General features: G+C 46.8%; 1 protein-coding gene across 5 annotated transcripts in view; it reads left to right on the top strand.

Moving 5' to 3' along the window:
- The window catches only part of Matn2 (matrilin 2), a 127,970-nt gene that overhangs the window by 98,200 nt on the left and 10,442 nt on the right, over positions 1 to 19,328 (top strand). For 3 of the 5 annotated variants that reach the window (XM_042673198.1, XM_042673197.1, XM_042673196.1), the window contains 7 exons: positions 662 to 784; positions 4,393 to 4,515; positions 4,781 to 4,903; positions 14,204 to 14,326; positions 16,191 to 16,313; positions 16,669 to 16,791; positions 17,479 to 17,601. In XM_042673198.1, the coding sequence (XP_042529132.1) occupies positions 662 to 784; positions 4,393 to 4,515; positions 4,781 to 4,903; positions 14,204 to 14,326; positions 16,191 to 16,313; positions 16,669 to 16,791; positions 17,479 to 17,601 (861 nt within the window). The remainder of the gene's footprint in view (positions 1 to 661; positions 785 to 4,392; positions 4,516 to 4,780; positions 4,904 to 14,203; positions 14,327 to 16,190; positions 16,314 to 16,668; positions 16,792 to 17,478; positions 17,602 to 19,328) is intronic. The other 2 variants (XM_042673199.1, XM_042673201.1) reach the window with 2 other exon arrangements.

Raw genomic sequence — 19,328 nt, 5'->3', positions numbered from 1 at the left:
GTCAGCTCAACTCAATTCAGCTTCACCCTGGTCTTTGGCCATCAGAAGGGAATGGGAGCAGTACTGAAGCATCCAGATAGCATCGCGGGCCTCAGGATCACTTTTAGTGCACCACCTTGTGTCTTGCAGAGTACTTACTTTCCAGATGTTTCCTGAAGTTTACCTGCCTTCCCTTCCCCACTGAAAGACGTTCTTGGAGGTCATGTAAACTCCACCTTTGCTGCCACTTGGGACAGCCTTCATTGCTCCTCCATGAGGCTTGTGGGGCCCTGCACTGAGCAGCCCCGGTCCTTGGGTCTTGTGCTCATTGCTCCTGGGTCTTGGTGCACTGCTCCCTTGGCCTTCCCCTCTCCAGGGACAGCTGTCCTGACATCTCAGGGTCACAGTGAGCAGTTCCTCTGTATGGTCCAGCAATTCCTTTTCTGAGTCTGACTCCTCACTGTGCACAAACCCCTGAGAGCAGGGGCTGCGGTCTTATTTGCCCCACATACATCTAGCTCAGAGCTTGGCACTTGGCTGGTAAGTTAATAAGTGAATCAATTAACTAATTAATGATTGCTGCCTCAGAAACAGGACCCATCAACTCTTTTCTTACAGATGGTAGGAGCTGCGCTCCTGGGGGCAGGGTCCAAAATCTGAAGGAAGGTCTTTCTTACCTTAGGGATCAACTACTGCGCACTGAACAAACCAGGCTGTGAGCACGAATGTGTCAACACAGAGGAGGGCTACTACTGCCGTTGCCGCCGTGGCTACACCCTGGACCCCAACGGCAAGACATGCAGCAGTGAGTGAGCCCTGGGGTGTGGGCATTGTGGAGGGTGGGGTCTGGTCTACCCATCATCTCCAGGCTCACTAGCAAACAGGCCCTACTGAGTTTCCTGGGGGCCTGATAGACCAACAAAAATAAGCTTCCTATCTTCACTTTTATCATGTGGGTGGACTGTTAGAACTGCCTACTTCCTAGGTTGGGTTGTAAGCATTTACAAAAATCAATATATGCCAGTATGGTGGCACATGCCTGAAATTCCAGCACTTAGGAGGTTGTGGTAGGAAGATCACAATTCTGAGATCAGCTTAGGCTATAAAGCAAGATCCTGTCTCAAAAAATTAAATAAAAAATAAATGAATAAATAAAAACTAAAAGAGCTGGGTACCAGCAGCTCATGCCTGGAATCCTAGCTAAATAGGAAGATGAGATCTGAAGATAGTGGTTCAAAGCTAGCCCAGGCAGGAAAGTCTGTAAGACTCTTATCTCCAATTAACCATCTGAAAGCTAGAAGTAGGCTTGTGGCTCAAGTAGTAGAGCATCGGCCTTGAATAAAATGCCCAGGGACAGCACCCATGCTCTTAGTTCAAGCCTTAGTACTAAAACAAAAGCAAAAACAAAAAAACAATATTCATGACATACTTAGAGCAGTGCTCTTAGGCATAGCACTCAATAAATGTTAATTACCATTATTAGCTACTAAAACACTTAGTAAGGCAGATGGACTTAAATTCAAACCTAAGCTCTGCCATATTGTATATGTGACTCCTCCCAGCTTTGAATTCCCATCTTCTTTCGAAAGTGAAGAAGAGCCAGGCACTTGTGGCTCACGCCTATAATCCCAGCCAGCCCAGGCAGGAAACTCCATGAGACTCTTATCTCCAATAAGCTACCAGAGAACTGGAATGTCGCTGTGGCTCAAGTGGTAGAGCACTAACCTTGAGATGAAGAGCTGAGGGACAGTGCCCAGGCTCAGAGTTCAAGCCCTACAACCGACAAGAAAAAAAAAAAAAAGTGAAGAAGATGGTAGCATAGATCCCATGGGCTGGCTGTGGGACTCATTTCAACCTGTTAGCCTAGTGCTAGAGCACTAGGATAAACATCCAGGCAAGTGTAACAGTCCACATGGAGGGAGAGGCTGACTAGTCTGGGGCCTCAGCTGGGACCCAAAACCCTCATGGAGAGAACTCAGGCTGGGCTGAAGGCAAAGCTGAGGAACCATAGGACTCTTTGTGGAGCCTTTTCTTTATTTTCTGTGTCAGAGCCCCAACAAAGCTCCATTTGGTGATGTAAACGCAGGGGAACTTCCTGGCCTTGCCAGCTGGATACTTGTGGTACTTTTTATGAGGCACAGTCTCCGTGGTGTGGGCCAGCAGGGTGGGAGCGTGTTGGGCTGTGGTGGATCCTTGTGGCCCTGGCTTGCTGGAAGCTGGGTCAGTGACACGGCTCACGTAGAAGGACCCCTTTGTGTGGCTTTCCACCCAGCACGCCACACATCTGCTCCAGCCATGAGGACAGAGATAGATTGTGAACCAGACAGTGCAGCTGTTGAGCATTTGGACCTGACCCTGCGAGGAAGGAAAGTTTCACCACTGATATATAAGGTACCAGGGCCAGCCTCAGGACTACTTGCTCTCCTTCCATCCTCAGATGGAACACAGTGCCTCAGTTGGGCTTTTTAAGGACCAATCTCAGAGAAAGTTGGAGCACAGAGGTCAGAGCTCTGATGTGCATTTGCCTCTGGGTGTTTCTGGGTTCAGAAGCCAGAGGGGAGCAGGAGCTCCTCCATTCAATGAGGAAAGGCCTACTGGCAAATAGATCTGGGCAAATCCTGTCTTTTCCAGAATTGCTCTGCTGTCTGACAGGGGTCCTGGGGCAGGCTGGACGTGACTTTGCAGACCTCTTCCCCCTCAGTCACCAAGTTGCCACAATTTGCCTGCTTTGCTCCCAGAATGCTTTGGGGAGCCTCAAAGACCTCAGAAGAGGGAACGCAAATCTCCGATTCCCTCTGAGACTTAGAAAACTCTTAGAAAGTATAAATCAAGGGGTTGGAGGCATGGCCAAAGAACAACAGTGTCAGATACTGAGTTTAAACTCTGGTCTTGGAACAAAAAGAAAGTGTAAACCAAGCCAGTTTGGTCTAGGAGTCCTCAGGGAAAGCCAGGCCCTTCAATTGCCCTGCTTATAAATCCCCGGCCATGAACTTACCTGGGGTAAACACAGGCAGGCACTTTCCATAAAACAACTCTGTTGAAGCCGGACGTGGGTAGCTCACACCTGTAATCCTAGCTACTCAGGAGGCTGAGATCTGACGATCGATCATAGTTGAAAGCCAGCCTGGGCATGAAAGTCCAGGAGACTTGTATCTCCAATAAACCACTCAGAGAACTGGAAGTAGTGCTGTGGCTCAAGTGGTAGAGGGCTAGCCTTGAGGGATAGTACCCAGGCCCAGATTTCAAGCCTCCCTGACTGAAAAAAACAAAAACAAAATAACTGTCGAGCCACCCAATAGCCGTATGAGCTATCTACATTCTTATCCTGTTTAAACAGGAAATCTGGGGCATCAAACAAAAAAGACAATTTCTGGGGGTCCTACAACTGGCAAATGGCAGAACCAGGATGTGAACATGGGCCCGTGGCTCCTGAAGTCCTGCCAGTGTTTGGAGGAGCTGCATCCACCAGTGGAATCTTCCAGAAGGTGCTAGTCCAGGCCTTGCAGTGAAGAGGCTTACTTGGTGGGCCCCATACAAGGCCTTTAGTGTCTGTGTAGTCTCTAAGGATGCACTTTCTCCATCCAGGAAATCTGAGAGGCAGCCCACAGGGCTGTTCGTGGGAACTGTCCACCACCGCTCTGTGTTTGCTGGCCTTCAGCCCTGGCTACCCTGGGACCAGCTGTGAGGTGTTTGGGTGCCAGGATGGCCCACACAGGCAGCCCAGGCTTTGTTTGTTTTCTGACTCTGATTGTCCTGCTGATGAGAATTTTCTAAAATCACTTTCTCTTTTTTATTTTCGAATAGAAATGAAACTACACAATTCTTTCTTGCACTACTTGGTCATAATAATAGCCATGCATTAAATGGTTGCTGCCTGGCAGCTACTGTTAGGAGGACTTAGGGTGTATCACCTCCTCTGGTTCTCATCATTGCCATCTGCATTTCTCCAGTCAGGAAATGATGGCACAGAGAAGCCAAGTGACTGCCCACTGTCCACAGCTAGGAAGTGGTGGGAATTTGATGACAGAGAACCCTCGCTCTTAAGCTCTGGCCCATTGCTGTACAGCTTAGGGCAAGCGCTATTCTTTTCCTGGGCCTCCTTTTCCTCTCTGAAATGGTAACCACACCTACTCCCAACATCTCTCAACATGGAGACAGATGGAAGCATCTGTCTCGCCCAGAGTGCTGGTGTCACGATCACCCAGGACATTTTCCAGTCATTGCAGTTATATATAAACTTCACTTTTCAAACAAGGATGTGTGGAGACAAACCAGCAAGACTGATTTTCAGAGAAGCTGGGGCGTGGGATGGAATAGAACCTTCCTTTCCATTGGCTCATTTGGCCTCTGGGCAGGCTGGTGGGACATTCCCCTTCAGTCATCTTCATGCGTGTGTGTATCTGACCAACGCAGGGATGGACCACTGTGCTCAGCAGGACCACGGCTGTGAACAGCTGTGCCTGAACACAGAGGACTCCTTCGTCTGCCAGTGCTCCGAGGGCTTCCTCATCAACGATGACCTCAAGACCTGCTCCCGTGAGTTCCCCTTGTACCTCTCTGGCCGGTAAGCATTTGCAATGGTAATAAAAATGTGAAGCCATTGCAGGGAAGAGCAGGCCAGGCCTGATCCTCTTTCCTCTGCTCTCAGTTCTGTCTGGGGAAAGGAGAGGGAAACCCCTTGTAGGTTCCCAAGGGTGGAAAACTGTCAGTCACTTATCTTGCATCATCCTCTCCCGGAGCTCTCGCCGGGAGCTCTCTCCGACAGTGGCCTGGGGATCTCACCTGGATTTTGGTTTTGCAGGAGTGGATTATTGCCTGCTCAGCAACCATGGCTGTGAATATTCTTGTGTCAACATGGACAAGTCCTTTGCCTGTCAGTGTCCGGAGGGACATGTGCTCCGCAGTGATGGGAAGACCTGTGCACGTGAGTCTCACTGCGGGTGAGGTCTGGTGACAAACAGGACTTGGCACAGGTGCTCCAGGGGTGTGGGAATGGCCACGTGCACCTGTCTGTGTCCTTTCTCTGGACATTGCTGAGCAGGAACAAGTGCCCAGGCCCAGAGATCAAGCCCCAGAACCAGCAAACAAAAACACACTCTTAGCATGATCTGAAGTTTGAGTATGACTTGTTGAAAGTTGGTTACCATTATGGCTTTGTGACATGAGCCCTTCGGAGGTGATGAGATTGTTAAGATGGAGCGGGTTAATTCTCAAGGGACTGATTAGTTATGAAGAGAGAATGGGTCCTGATTGTTGTAAAGTGGGACAAGCCGCCCCTTTTCCTTGCCTTTCCATAGCCTGGTGCCCTTGCACGTTCTCACCAGAGCATGAAGTAGAATCGGGTTCTCACAAACACCTGAACTTTCTAGCCTCCAAAACCATGGGCTTCCTCTACCTGTCTTCTTTTTATATATACATATTTTTTAATTATAAAGATACTGTATAAAGAGGGGTTACAGTTACATGAATAAGGTAATGAGTACATTTCCTATCGAGCATTGTCACCCGCTCCTTTGTTTTTCCCCTACCTGTCTTCTTTCTGATCTTCCTATCTGCAGCATTCAGCTCTTTAGCCACAGAACTAGACTAAGATGCTCTCAACACTCCCTCCAGCCAGCCGGCTTTGCACATGAAGAATAATGATGAATAATAATGAGGGCCCCTGGCTGACTGCTAATAGGTTACATGCCAGGCTAATAAGCACTCCAGGGACAGATGAGGAAGCTGCTTCAGCTCAGATTAAGGAAACAGCCTGAGCTTACCTGCTAGTAAGTGAGGATTCAAACTCTGCTCCGGGTGACTCCAGAATCAGTCCTGGGAGGCGGAGCGGCTCTTAAGGAATCCTTTGCCCACTCCTTCATCTCACAGTACACGGCCAAGTTGACATGATGTTGCTTGGGTACATGTTCTCTTGTAGTTCGTCCTAAAGCCTGTCTCCACTTGAATATATATGATTGGATGGTCTCAGGCCTGTAATCCTAGAGTTGAGATCTGAGGATCTTGGTTTGAAGACAGCTTGGACAGGAAAATTTGTGAAATTCTTATCTCCTATTAACCATGCAAAAGCCAGAAGTAGAGGTGTGACTCAAATGGTAGAGTGCCAGCTTCAAGTGAAAGAGTCAAGAACAGCATCCAGATTCTGACTTCAAGTCCCAGGACCAGAACACCACCATCAACAACAAAAATGACTGGATTTGGTGGTATTTGCCTGTCACCCCAGCTATAGTAAAAAGTGTTAATAGAGGATCATTGCTCAGACTAACATGAGCAAGCCTAGGGTGTGGCTTTCCAGTCAAATGGAAAGCCCTGAATTAAAACCTCTGTACAGATCTCTATCTATATCTATGTATATATGCATATATACATGTGTGTATGTGTATGTATATACATGTATACATATGTATATGCTATATACATGGATACACAAATTATATATATATATATATATATATGTGTATTCCATCCTGCACTCAAGAATGCTTCTGTATTTACTGCCTGCCCTGCACAACTATTCCCAAGTACAGCAAGACTTCTGAACATAATCATTTGAGAGAAAGGATTTGAAATAGAGGGAAAGGACCATAATTGACCTTTTTCATCCATGGCCATTGCTACAGTGTGGCATTTCAGGGAGCCTCCACTTGCAGCCATGACCATGTGATCTGAAGAGCCTTCACTTACCTTCACTAATATAATTGGTGCACTTTTTTTTTTTTTTGGTTGGTTGTGAGGCTTGAACTCTGGACCTGGGCACTGTCCCTGAGCTCTTCAGCTCAGGGTGCTCACGCTACCACAGCACCACTTCTGGTTTTCTGGTGATTAACTGGAGATAAGAGTCTCACAATCCTTAGATCTTAGGCTCTTGAGTAGCTAGGATTACAGGCATGAGCCACCAGCATCCGGCTTGATGCACATTTTGTAGCATCAGTTCACACAGGGAAGATGAGCTTACCATACAGCTAGATCTCTATGTCACTCATGAGGAAATATTTCCCCAGCCTGGGACAGTCTTGGATCTTGGCAAATGGGTTATCCATGTCACAATTTGCTGTGGCTCCCTGCCCATCTGCTTCACAGACAGCTGCTGCCCAGCCAGGACTGGGCACAGGGTGCAGAAAGTAGCTGCAAGGGGTTTCATGTCTCCATCAGCATAGGCTACCCATGCCTTCCTTTGTTCTTCTCTTTACTGTGATCAGCAAGAACTAGCGATCAGGTGAGTACAAGACTTCCAAAAAGTTCTCACAGACACTTCCAAAGCCACACCTCATCTGCTCTTTCTGCTTCCCCACCCGTGAGTTATGCCTCTCACTGCTCCCTCCGTTACATGAGTGAAGGCTCTACAATGCAGTAAAAAGTACATTTTGGCCAGGCAGTGGTGCAATCTTAGCTACTCAGGAGGCTGAGATCTGAGGATCAAAGTTCAAAGAAAGTCTGGGAGAGCCTTATATCCAATAAAACACCAAAAAGCCTGATGTGGAGCTGTGGCTCAAATGGCAGAACACTAGCCTTAAACAAAAAAGCTAAAGGACATCACCAAGGCCTTAAGTTCAAGCCCCAGTCAGTACTGGCACAAAAACAAAAAGTATGTTCTGGTATTTCTCTATGAGCCCTTGTAAGGGAATCACATGCATCAGAACAGTGCTCAAAACAGTGTATGAGAAATACATTTTACCCACCAGAGCAGGCTTCTCACTGAAGACTCTGTCTGCTCTGTATGACTCAGTCTGACAGCTTTGTTCTATAATAATGGGCTAAGTTTTCACTGTGGCTGCAGTAACTTGGGGTTGGGATTTGTTCCCCAGCCCTCTGCCAGATGACACGGAGCCAGCTGACATGACTGAACCTTTTTGAGAAAGCCTGCTGGGCAGTGGATGCATTGCCAGCTCAGGTCAGTCATGCCTACCTAGCTCAGTTGATCAGGGAGCCTCCACTCCCAGCCACGGCCACGTGATCTGAAGGCCTTCACTCACCTTCCACAAGTTCTCTGAAGCCTGAACCCAGGTTCTTAGTTCCCTGAGATGAAGTGAGCCCTGTAGCACAAAGCCTGTTCTCTCTCCCACTCAGTCTCAAGAGGGCAATGGTGGATGGTCTCCTCCTCCACCAGAAGTTTCCCTGAAATAGACTTTGTACCTGGGCATCCCAGCACCAAAAAAGTCTCCATAAGCCTGATGTGCATGGAGTGGTAGTACACTGGTATGTGGGCTCTTGCAGATCAGAGGTCAGAGGTCAGAGATCATAGAAGCCATGGCCCATCTGAGTTCCCAGAGTCTGGCCTATGCTCAACAAAGTGAAGGACTGAGTGAATGGATGGAGGCTAGTCGTCTTTTTGTTTTTAAATTAGAAACTTTAAAAAAATACTGTTATTATAAAGGTGATGTACAAAGGGGCTACAGTTACATAAATCAGGTAAAGAGGACATTTCTTTTTGAACCCCTTCCCTTGCTCTCTCCCAAGTCCCCCCCGCTCCACATTCACAAGTTGTATAGTTCATTTTCAACATAGTGTCTAGTGAATACCATTGCTGCATTTGTTCCTCCTTTATCTCTCCATTTCTGTTTCTCACCTTACACTCCCAAAGACATATAAATGAAAAACAGAACAAAACGAAAACAAAAACAGCAAGAAAAGGAAAAACATTTTGCGTCCATTGGACTAGTTGTCTTTTTTTTTTTTTTTTTTTTGTCAGTTGTAGGGCTTGAACTCTGGGCCTGGGCGCTGTCCCTCAGCTCTTCAGCTCAAGGCTAGCACTCTACCACTTGGGCCACAGTGCCACTTCCAGCTTTTTCTGCTTATGTGGTGCTGAGGAATCGAACCCAGGACCTCATGCATGCGAGGCAAGTACTCTACCACTGAGCCACCTTCCCAGCCCCTTGACTAGTCTTTTGACCCACGGTCCTTTACCCACTCCCTGCCTACTTACCTTTTTTGTTTTTCCTATACCAGAATTTTTGTTTTTTTTGGGTCCAGTCGTGGGGTCTGAACTCTGGGCCTGGGCGGTGTCCCTCAGCTCTTCAGCTCAAGGCTAATGTTCTACCATTTGAGCCACAGCGCCACTTCCAGCTTTTTTCTTTTTGCTTATGTGGTACTGAGGAATCGAACCCAGGGCCTTGTGCATGCAAGGCAAGCACTCTACCACCAAGTCACCTTCCCAGCTCCCAGAATTTTTTTTATATTTCACAGTATTGTGGAGTAGTGATACTTAGTTAAAGTCACAAACACATTTTAACCTTCACAGGGCAAATTGTCAATTATCATGGTCTATAAATTCTATAAGCTTTGACAATACAACTGTTCCTTCCACATCAGGTGATATTTACTTTTTTTTTCCTTTTGCTTAGTGTGAGCTGTTCCCTCTTTCTTTCTTGTTCCCTCCCTCCCATCGCTGCCTTTGAGTGGCTTAGTTCATTTTCATCTATGTCCAGTGCAGCTGATGGGCCCCTCTGTTGTATGTTTTCCCATTTTCCTCTGATTCTGAGTCTTCCTCCTAGCTTCCCTCAGATGCATGCATCCATATACGCTACCTACTAACCTTTAAGGGCTCCTCACTGTCTCCCAGAATGAATTTCCTGATCCGGCCATGTGGAGAGCCCTACCTCCACATGATCAGCCCAGACCCTGTAGTCCCTGCAGGCTCTTTTCTCTGAGTGGACCCTGTGCCTTCCAGCCTGTCCTGCCTCCACATAATAAGGTGGCCTTCCCACTGCAGCCCAGCTGCAGAAACCTAGCCAGCCATCAGTGTGGCTTCCGGGAGGAGTGTCGTCCTGGCTGGGGGCCACTCCCTGCCAGGGTTGGTGGGGACCCTCCCACTTGCTCCCCTGCCCAGCCCACTTCTGCAGGCATGTGAGAAGTAGCATGGCAGAGTGTAAGGAGTATTGAGCTGGGAGTGCAAAGCCCAGATATAAATCTTAGCACTTCTACCTAGCCAAGGGAATTGCCCTTTTCTGGGTCTGAAGGAACTTGAAATGACCATTCCTTTCAGACCCTTGTGCAGTTCAGGGAGAGGCATTAGTGATAGAGCTTTGTGAAACTGTGAGGTGCCTTAAATCTCCAAGCTACTCATGTTAGGGTCTCCTCCTCCCCACCACAGACATCTCCACACTGAGGTGGGGCCTTGAGAGAGCTCCCTGCATGGAGGTGTGGACACCTATCTCCTAGGACTAGACCCACTTTCCTTAGAAGGGCCTCAGAGATGTACCAGCTTGCAAAGGCTCTGAGGCCTTGAGCCTCAGGAATGCAGTGTCTATCCTGGGAAATACCCTCCCTTTTGGCTGTGGAAGATGCTGATGGGGAGCTGAGACACAAGTCTTAGAGCCCCTGGGAATCTGGCTGGCCATACTCCTAGTCCAGCTACCACAGGCAGATATGCCAGGCCTGTCCTGGCCTGTGGCTCTAGCTTGGCCTCCCAGGGCTCAGGCTGCCATGACAAATAGCATAAACAGGTATTGTTTCTTAACCGCAGTCATGAATTTCCCACAGTTAGCAGTTGTGGAGGATGGAAGTCTGAGGTCAGGTGCCAGCATAGTTGGGTTTCAGTCAGGGCTTTCTCCTGACTTCCAGCCAGCCAGCATCTCTGACAGGGAGAGACAGCACAAAGAGAATGGCCACTTCCCAAAGGATCCACTTCCCAAAGGATCTACCTGCAGACACCATGATGTCAGGGATTGCGAGTATTAGCACTGGAATCTGGGACCTAAGGAGTGATGGCAGGGGTCCCGCCTCGCCCCTGTGGATAGACTTGATGGAACAGGCCTTGCCTTTGTGGGTCCCAGGCACAGAGGGAAAAGTGATGCCCTCAAACTACCAGGAGCGTCAGTGGCAGTGGTAGTGCCAGGACTAGAACTCAGATCTCCTAACTCCAGATCTCTTGTTCAGCACAACATCCCCTCCAAAATTCAGTTTAGTTGCTTCTGAGAAGAAGCACATTCAGTGGTAACAATGAGTGGGCTGCTCCTGTTCTGATTATAAGAAAACTCAGGAAGCTGAGTGCTGGTGGCTCACGAATGTACTCCTAGCTACTCAAGAGGTTGAAAGTTGAGGATTGCAGTTCAAAGCCAGCCTGGGCAGGAAAGTCCATGAGAGTCTTATCTCCAATAAACTACCCCAAAAAGCCAGAAGTGGAACTGTGGCTCAAGTAGTAGAGCACTGGCCTTAAGGAAAAGAGGCTCAGGGACAGTGTTTAAGCCCTGAGTTCAAGCCCCAGAACCAACACCAAAAAAGAAAAAACTACTGGGCATTCCTACTAAAGGAAAGCCACACCCTCACCAGATACAGGCTCAGTGGTCCTGACTCAGGGTATCTGGGGTTCAGTGGCCTTGGGGTCACCTGACTCCATTGCTCTTGCCCAGCTGAAGCTAAGAGGGCAGTCAGAGCTAGGGAAACTCCAGGGTGCAAGTGTGTGCAGAGGGGTCTGTCTAGATGATTGATAGCTTGGCAAGCCTGGTCTGAAAGAGATATAGTTATATTATCTTGGAAAATGGAGGATTTGTGTTATCAGTTCACAGTGGGGAACAAAACCAAGCTTTCTTGCCATAACCAGCCAACCATCTGTGTTATAGATCTGTGTCTGTGTCTCTGTGTGTTGTGTGTGTGTGTGTGTGTGTGTGTCTGTCTGTCTGTCTGTCTGTCTGTCTCTGTCTCTGTCTCAGTCTCTGTCTCTGTCTCTCTGTCTCTGTCTCTGTATCTCTCTCTCTCTCATTTTCTTTCTACTATGTGAGGAGTTCCTCAAGCCTGGGGAAATGGTTTGCATTAATAACAAGTCCAGAATGTGCCTGGAGAAGTAAATTTGTGCTCCCAGCAAGCCAGAGCCTCTAACTTTGTGTTCAGATCTCTTCTGCAGTGACGATTTCAGTTAACATTTTCCCATTGTTCAAAGATCTTGGCAGCAATCCTGCCAACAGAAAGGCAGGCAAAATTCCCTTCATGTTTGAACGCTTACTCTAGAGTATAATAATACTATGCAGTCAGAAAAGAAAAACATGGGATTTATTATCACAAGATAATGTTTTTGGCCAATTCTTTACTTACTAACAAGTGATCCTGGCAAGCCATTATTAGCCTTCTCAATCCTTTGTTCTCCTCGCTGGTAAATGAGAATAACAACAGCTCACATTCAGCACAGAGTGGTTTGAGGGCTCTTGCAAGGAAACACTGCTGAAATGCTTTTTTTTTAAAAAAAATCATGCTTCATGCATGGTACACTAAAGTCATTGTGTGCACATCCAGTATAGAAGTTGTACTCAATCTGAAAGGACTGATGTAAATCAGAAATGTGTACAGTGCCTATAAAATGTCACTGCCCATCTGTTCTCAGTGCTAAGCTTGTGGCAGCCTGGCTGTCAAAAGCTACATAGCACCAGGGACCAATGGTGGCTCACGCCTATAATCCTAGTTACTCAGGAGGCTGAGATCTGAGGTTTGAAGTTTGAAGCCAACCCAGGCAGAAAAGTCCCCATGATTCTTATCTCCAATTGATTGCTCAAAAACCAGAAATAGACCTGTGGCTCAAAGTGGTAGAGCGCTAACCTTGGGCAAAAGAGCTCAGAGACAGTGCCTAGGCCCTGAATTCAATCCCCACAACTGACCAAAAAAAAAAAAGCCACAAAACTTCATCCACCAAGTGCATGTTTCAGTGTCTCAGTCCAGGGACCCCAGAGCCATCCTTTACCTCCATCCTGTCCTCATGAAGGCAGACTCTTAGTAGCAGTCCATCAGCAAACCTTCTAGGCTCTGCTTTTATTTTTTTATTTTATTTTTTATTTTTTTGAGTCCGGTTGTGGGGCCTGAACTCTGGGCCTGGGCGCTGTCCCACAGCTCTTCAGCTCAAGGCTAGCGCTCTACCACTTGAGCCACAACGCCACTTCCGGCTTTTTTCTTTTTGCTTATGTGGTGCTGGAGAATCAAACCCAGGGCCTCATGCTTGCAAGGCAAGCGCTCTACCACTGAGCCACCTTCCCAGCCCTTAGGCTCTGCTTTTACAATGCAGCTCTGGTCCGGCCACATCTCTCCAGCCCAGTCTGGGCCTAGGATCTGCACCGTGGGCTGCTCTATCCTTAACCACGCATCACTCCACAGAGTTGTCCCTTTGAAGTACACAGGTTTTGTGACTCTATTGCCTAAACCAATGGTGGCTGTCCTTCCCACTGCTCTACATACTCGGGCCCAGCCCCCCCGCCCCCCAGGCCTCCTCCCCTGCCCAGCATGCTGGGGTCATACCTGTCTCCTTGCCTTTCCTGCCTCTGCAGAATGTCTGTGCTTCCTTCTGGGGTGGGGGGAGGGGGTGGCACCCTTCCCCTTCCCCAGACACCACCACTTTTCATGTGTCTGTCTTCAGCGCCCTGTTAAATCACCTTATCTGGTTGCACAGACCCCAAGGTAGCAGCCTCTCTCTCCTTACTCTGCATTTCCCACCTTATGGAGTAGATCTTTTTGTGTGTATTTGTTTTTCAATGCTACTCACTGCTGCCTGCTGCCCAAGGTAAACCTTTTCAAAAGCAGAAGCTGTTTTGTTTTGTTTTTTCATTGTTCTGTATCTGGAGCGTAGGACACTATCTGGCCCATAATAGGGACTCCTCAAATGCCTGTTGATGGAATCAGCAAGTGAGCGCATTGCCTAGGAATGATACATATATGCCTATGATATGCAGATGACTCGATATATTAGATGATAGCCCAGAAAGGGGAACTTACCTTCTATCATTTGTAGAGGCCATTATCTTTCCTTTTGCAAATTGTCTTTTTCCATTTTTGTTTGTTTTCCTGTAGAAGTGATTGTATTGATTTATTTGTATGTGCTCTGTATATAGTAAGAACTTTTGCTCATAGACAAGCTCTCTATTCCAAAATGTCCTTTGCGGAAAAGGCATTGTTATAAGGGATCTGAAATGTCTGTTTGTGTTTTTTTTTTTTATTGTGAAAATACTGTACAGAGGGGTTACAATTACATGGGCAAGATAATGAGTACATTTCTTATCAAGCATTGTAGCCTCCTCCTTTGTTTCCCCTTCCCATCCCATCCTCCCTCCGCCCCCCCCCCAACCCCCCTTCCCCCCTACCAAAGTTTTGGTTTTTGAGACAGGGTCTCTTTATATGGCTCAGGCTGGCCTCAAACTCTCATCTTCCTGTCTCAGCTGCCTGAGTGCTGGGATTGTGGGTGAGTGCCACCACACCCATCTAAGATGTGTAAATCATTTTCTTCCTGTTTCTGTAATTCTGCTTTGATTCCCAGAACTGGACTCCTGTGCTTTGGGGAACCATGGCTGTGAACATTTGTGTGTCAACAAAGAAGACTCTTTTGTGTGCCAGTGCTTTGAGGGGTATACCCTCCGTGATGATGGGAAAAGCTGCAGACGTAAGTGTACCTGGAGCAGACTGTGCAGGCATTCACCCTGGGATAACTGGATAAGCCAGTTACTCTCAAAAGCCTCATACCTGTAATCCTAGCTACTCAGGAAGCTGAGATCTGAAGATTGTGGTTCAATGCCAGCCTGGGCAGAAAAGTCCCTGAGACTCTTAGCTACATTTAGCCACCAAAGAGGTAGAAATGGTAGGGCACTAACCCTGAGCAGAAAAGCTCAGGGACAGCACCCAGGCCCCAAGTTCAATCCCTAGTAACAGCACAAAAAAGAAAAGAAAAGTGGGGCAGGGAGTGGAGAGGAGAAAAAATTGGACCAGGCTTGATGATGCACAACTATGATTCAAACTACTCAGGAGATAGGAAGAATATGGTCCTGGCCTTGCAGAAATATGAGACCCTCTCTGGAAAAAACAAAGTATATCACTCCTGGGCATGAATTGTAGGAATGTAGTCAGCATACAGTAGAGACACCTGCACACCCATATTTTCCACAGTGCTATTCACAATAGCCCACCTGGTGGAATCAGCCAGGGTGCTCACCAATGGGTAAAGAAAATGTAGTATATATACACAATGGAGTAATATTTAGCCATAAAGAAAAATGAGTGGACCTGGAGATCATTATGTTAAGTGAAATAAGCCAGACTGAGAAAGACATGTTCTTTCTCACATAGTATATAAACTTACAAAGAATGACGGTATAAGCCAGGTGCTGGTGGCTCACGCCTATAATCCTAGCTACTCAGGAGACCTGAGGTCTGACAATCATGGTTCAAAGCCAGCCCAAGCAGGAAAGTCTGTGAGACTCTCATCTCCAATTAATCACAGAAAAAGCAGAAGTGGTATGGCTCAAGTGGTAGAGTGCTAGCCTTGAACAAAAAGAGCTCAGAGACAGCTCCCAGGCCCAGAATTCAAGCCCCACAACTGGCAAAAAAAGAGGGGGGGGCACATTTGGGTAGAAACCAGTAAGAAAGAAGAGAATGAAGTGGAGGTGAATGTAATCCAAGTACTGCATATGAAAATAGATTAATGAGCAGAGCACTGGTAGCTCATGCCTGTAGTCTTAGGTGTTGAGGAGGCTGAGATCTGGACCATTGTAGCAAGCTCAGAAGAAAAATTCCAACTCCAAAATAACCAGCCAAAAAGCAGGGCTGGAGGTGTGGATCGACTGGTAGAGTGCTATCTGTGAGCAAGTATAAGACCCTAAGATCAAATTATAGTATTGCAGAGAGAGAGAGGGGGGAAGAGGGGGGAAAAGGGGGAAAGAGGAAGAGGAGGAGAAGGAGGAAAAAATGAAAGAGGAATATGTAATCCTGGGCAAATAATTCCCATCTCTATCATCTTATTCTCAAGTTTTTTGAAACTCTTTAGAAGAGCAACTTGACTGACACTATTTGGAGAAAAGATGTAATTATTCTCATTTTTCAGACAGGAAAACTAAAATTCTAAGAGGTTAAGTGATTCTCCCAAATCATATTATATCAGGGATAAAGCCAAAATTAGACCACAGGGCTTCTAATCTAAATTGCAGTTTAATCTCCTAAGTAATCATAGCAACAGTATTTCCATCCTGGTCTGAGAAGCCATGTCTGCAGGAAGCAGTAGATGGACTGATTGCATGCAAACCAGATGCTGAAAGAGCTGCTGGCAGCCATAGTAAGAAAGATTGTATTTTTGGTGCCAAGTTCAGCCACTAAAATCACAGATCATCCTTGATCTTACCCTCCTGCCCCTGTGGCATTAGAGTCCAGTGCGTGAGGTGGACGGATCTTCCATGAGTCCAGTGCGTGAGGTGGATGGATCTTCCATGTCAAAGTTAGGTTGACTCGGTTGTTTTCATTGGCTCTGCTCTCCTCAGGGAAAGATGTCTGCCAAGCTGTGGCCCATGGCTGTGAGCACGTTTGTGTGAGCAGTGGTGAGTCGTACACTTGCAAATGCCTGGAGGGATTCAGACTCGCTGAGGATGGAAAACGCTGCAGAAGTAAGCACTAAGTACCCTGGTGAAGAATGTTCCCACCTGTGGCACTCACTCTGTCCCTCGTCTTCCTGGTCTTCCTCTAAGCCTTCCTTTTACAATTTCCAGCCAATGTCACAGATGCTAGTTCCTAGCTTGGGTACTGTAGTTGTGTTCCGTGGGAGGTCAGACCAGTGGATTTCTCAATGGAGGCTTCCTCCTGTCCATTCTCTCACACATGGTCTTTCCACACTAGCCATGTGCTCTCCCAGAGCCCACTGTGTGCCTGACTCCTCAGTCTGAAATGTCTTTTGTAAACTATTAAGGTATCAGTGTATGAATCATTTGCTTCCTGTTCCTGTAATTCTGCTTTGATTCCCAGAACTGGACTCCTGTGCTTTGGGGAACCATGGCTGTGAACATTTGTGTATCAGCAAAGAAGACTCCTTTGTGTGCCGGTGCTTTGAGGGGTACACCCTCCGTGATGACGGGAAAACTTGCAGACGTAAGCTTCACTGAATCTTTGACAGCAATCCACTACAAAGATCAGATGATCTCTGTGCTTTTTCTTCTTGGCAGATCTTATAAGTCAGAGCATAGGGTGGTAGAGTAGCTTAAGAAATTAAAAGTCTGTGAGACTGTTATCTCTAATTAACCACCAAAAAGCAGGAAGTGGAGCTGTGGCTAAGTGGTAGGGCACTAGCCTTGAGCAAATAATCTCAGGGGCAGCTCCCAGGTTCTTAAGTTCAAGCTCCAGGACTGGCACCCCTCCCAAAAAAAAAAAAAAAAACCCAGAAAACTGTAAAGTTAGTTTTCAACCCAGATGTTTTGGGATTTTCTTCTTAAGAATTTTGTTGGTGTTAGTCGTAGGGCTTGAACTCTGGGTCTGGGCTCTGTCCCTGAACTCTTTAGCTGAAGGCTAGCACTCTACCACTTTGAGCCACAGCACCACTTCTGCTTTTTTCTGGTGGTTAATTGGAAATAAGAGTCTCACGGCCTTTCTTGCCCTGGCTGGCCTTGAACCATGATCCTCAGATCTCAGCCTCCTGAGTAGCCAGGATTACAGGCGAGAGCAACCAGCATCCAGCTTAAGAATTTTTTTGAGTATATGGTTTCTTTAATCTCCCCCTTAAAAGTAGGGGCCCAGCTCATTTCTACCCTCATGGGACCGTGCCTCCCCCCACTTCCTTAGGGAAGGATGTCTGCAAGTCCACCCAGCATGGCTGCGAACACATTTGTGTGAACAGTGGTGACTCCTACGTCTGCAAGTGCTCGGAGGGATTTATCCTCGCTGAGGATGGAAGGCGCTGCAAGAGTAAGTAGCTGGAACCTGGCTTCCGTTTGATTTTGAACTAACTGCTTTTCTGGCATATTCTCGGGCAACAAACCCCTCCCTTTTACTTCTCCCACAATTGTAATTGTGGGTACACAGACAGAAAAGTGGGGGAGAGTAGGCTTAATTATAGGAACACTTGCCAAAATACTTGGTTTTAATTGACAGGAGCTCGTGATCAGTCAACACACTTGAATGAGCTTGGACTGAGTAAGGATATGCAGACCCGAGATAGAGCTAAGTGGAAAAGTATTTTCCTAGAATATGCAAGGCCCTGGTGTTATCCATAGCACTGGAAAAAAAAAATCTGATGAGAGGTAACATTATGCCATATGCTATGCTAGCCACATGGAACAAAGATTTAAACATAAGAAATCAGTCACAAGCCTGGTGCTGGTGCCTCATGCCTGTAATCCTAGCTACTTAGGAGGCTGAGATCTGAGGATCACAGTTCAAAGCCAGCCCAGGCAGAAAACTCTTATCTCTAATAAACCACTCAGAAAACCGGAAGTGGTGCTGTGGCTCAAGTAGTAGAGCGAGCACCTTGAGTTGAAGAGCTCAGGGACAGCGCCCAGGCCCAGAGGTCAAGCTCCACAACCTGGGGGGAAAATGAGTCACAACATAGCAAAAGGAAATTAGAAGAGAATTATTTGATAGTCTCAGAATATAGACACTTTCTAAACATGATAAGAAACTTAACATGAGAACTATAAATGAGAGATTAAAGCCACTGTAGTTTGGGTTTTTAAAAATTTCTTTACTGAGATTAAGTGATTACATAAACTTTACAATATTGTGAGATAGTGATATTTAGCTAAAGTCACAAACACATTTTAACCTTCACAAGGTGAATTGTCATGATCACTTTCTATAAAGCTTATGAACTCTATGAGCTTTGACAGTGCAACTGTTTCTTCCAAATAGGGTGTTACGTACATTTCTTTCTTTTTGCTTAGTGTAAGCTGTTCCTTCTTTCTCGCTCATTCCCTCTCTCCCATCGCTGCCCTTGAGTTGCTTAGCTCACTTCATCAATGTCCAGTGCAGCTGATGGACTCCTCTGCTGTAGTTATTAGAGATCAAAGTGTCCAGTGGTAGCTTATGTTAATAAAGGTAGGTTGTAAAAGGCAATAATAAGCCAGTGTGTACCTGAATAGGTCCAATATTTATTGATTTGTTTGTTTGTTTGGTGCCAGTTCTAGAGATTAAACTCGGGGCCTGGGTGTTGTCCCAGAGCTTTTATGCCCAAGGCTTTCGCTGTACAACTTGATCTACAGTTTCACTTCTGGCTTTTTTTTTTTGGTAGTTAATTAAAAATAAAGAGTCTTATGAACATTGCTGCCTGGGCTGGCTTTGAACTTCAATCCTCAGATGTCAGCTGCCTGAGTAGCTAGGATTATAGGCGTGAGCCAGCAGTGCTTGGTGAGGAGCTTAATTCCAAGTCAGCCCAGGCAGGAAAGTCTGTGACACTTTTCTTTTTTTTTGGTCAGATGGGGGTTTGAACCCAGAGCCTAGGCTCTGACCCTGACCTCTTTTGCTCAAGGCTAGCATTTGAGTCACAGCGCCAGGCACTGTACCACTGAGCCACAGCACCACTTCCATTTTTCTGGTGGTTAATTGAGACTAACAGTCTCACAGCCTTTTCTTCCCAGGCTGGCTTTGAACCACGATCCTCAGATCTCAGCCTTCTCACAGGTGTGAGCCACCAGTGC

Source organism: Dipodomys spectabilis, unplaced genomic scaffold (assembly GCF_019054845.1).
Source record: "Dipodomys spectabilis isolate Male_0828 unplaced genomic scaffold, ASM1905484v1 ptg000783l, whole genome shotgun sequence".
Lineage (NCBI taxonomy): Eukaryota > Metazoa > Chordata > Mammalia > Rodentia > Heteromyidae > Dipodomys > Dipodomys spectabilis.
This window is presented reverse-complemented; position numbering and strand designations above follow the sequence as displayed.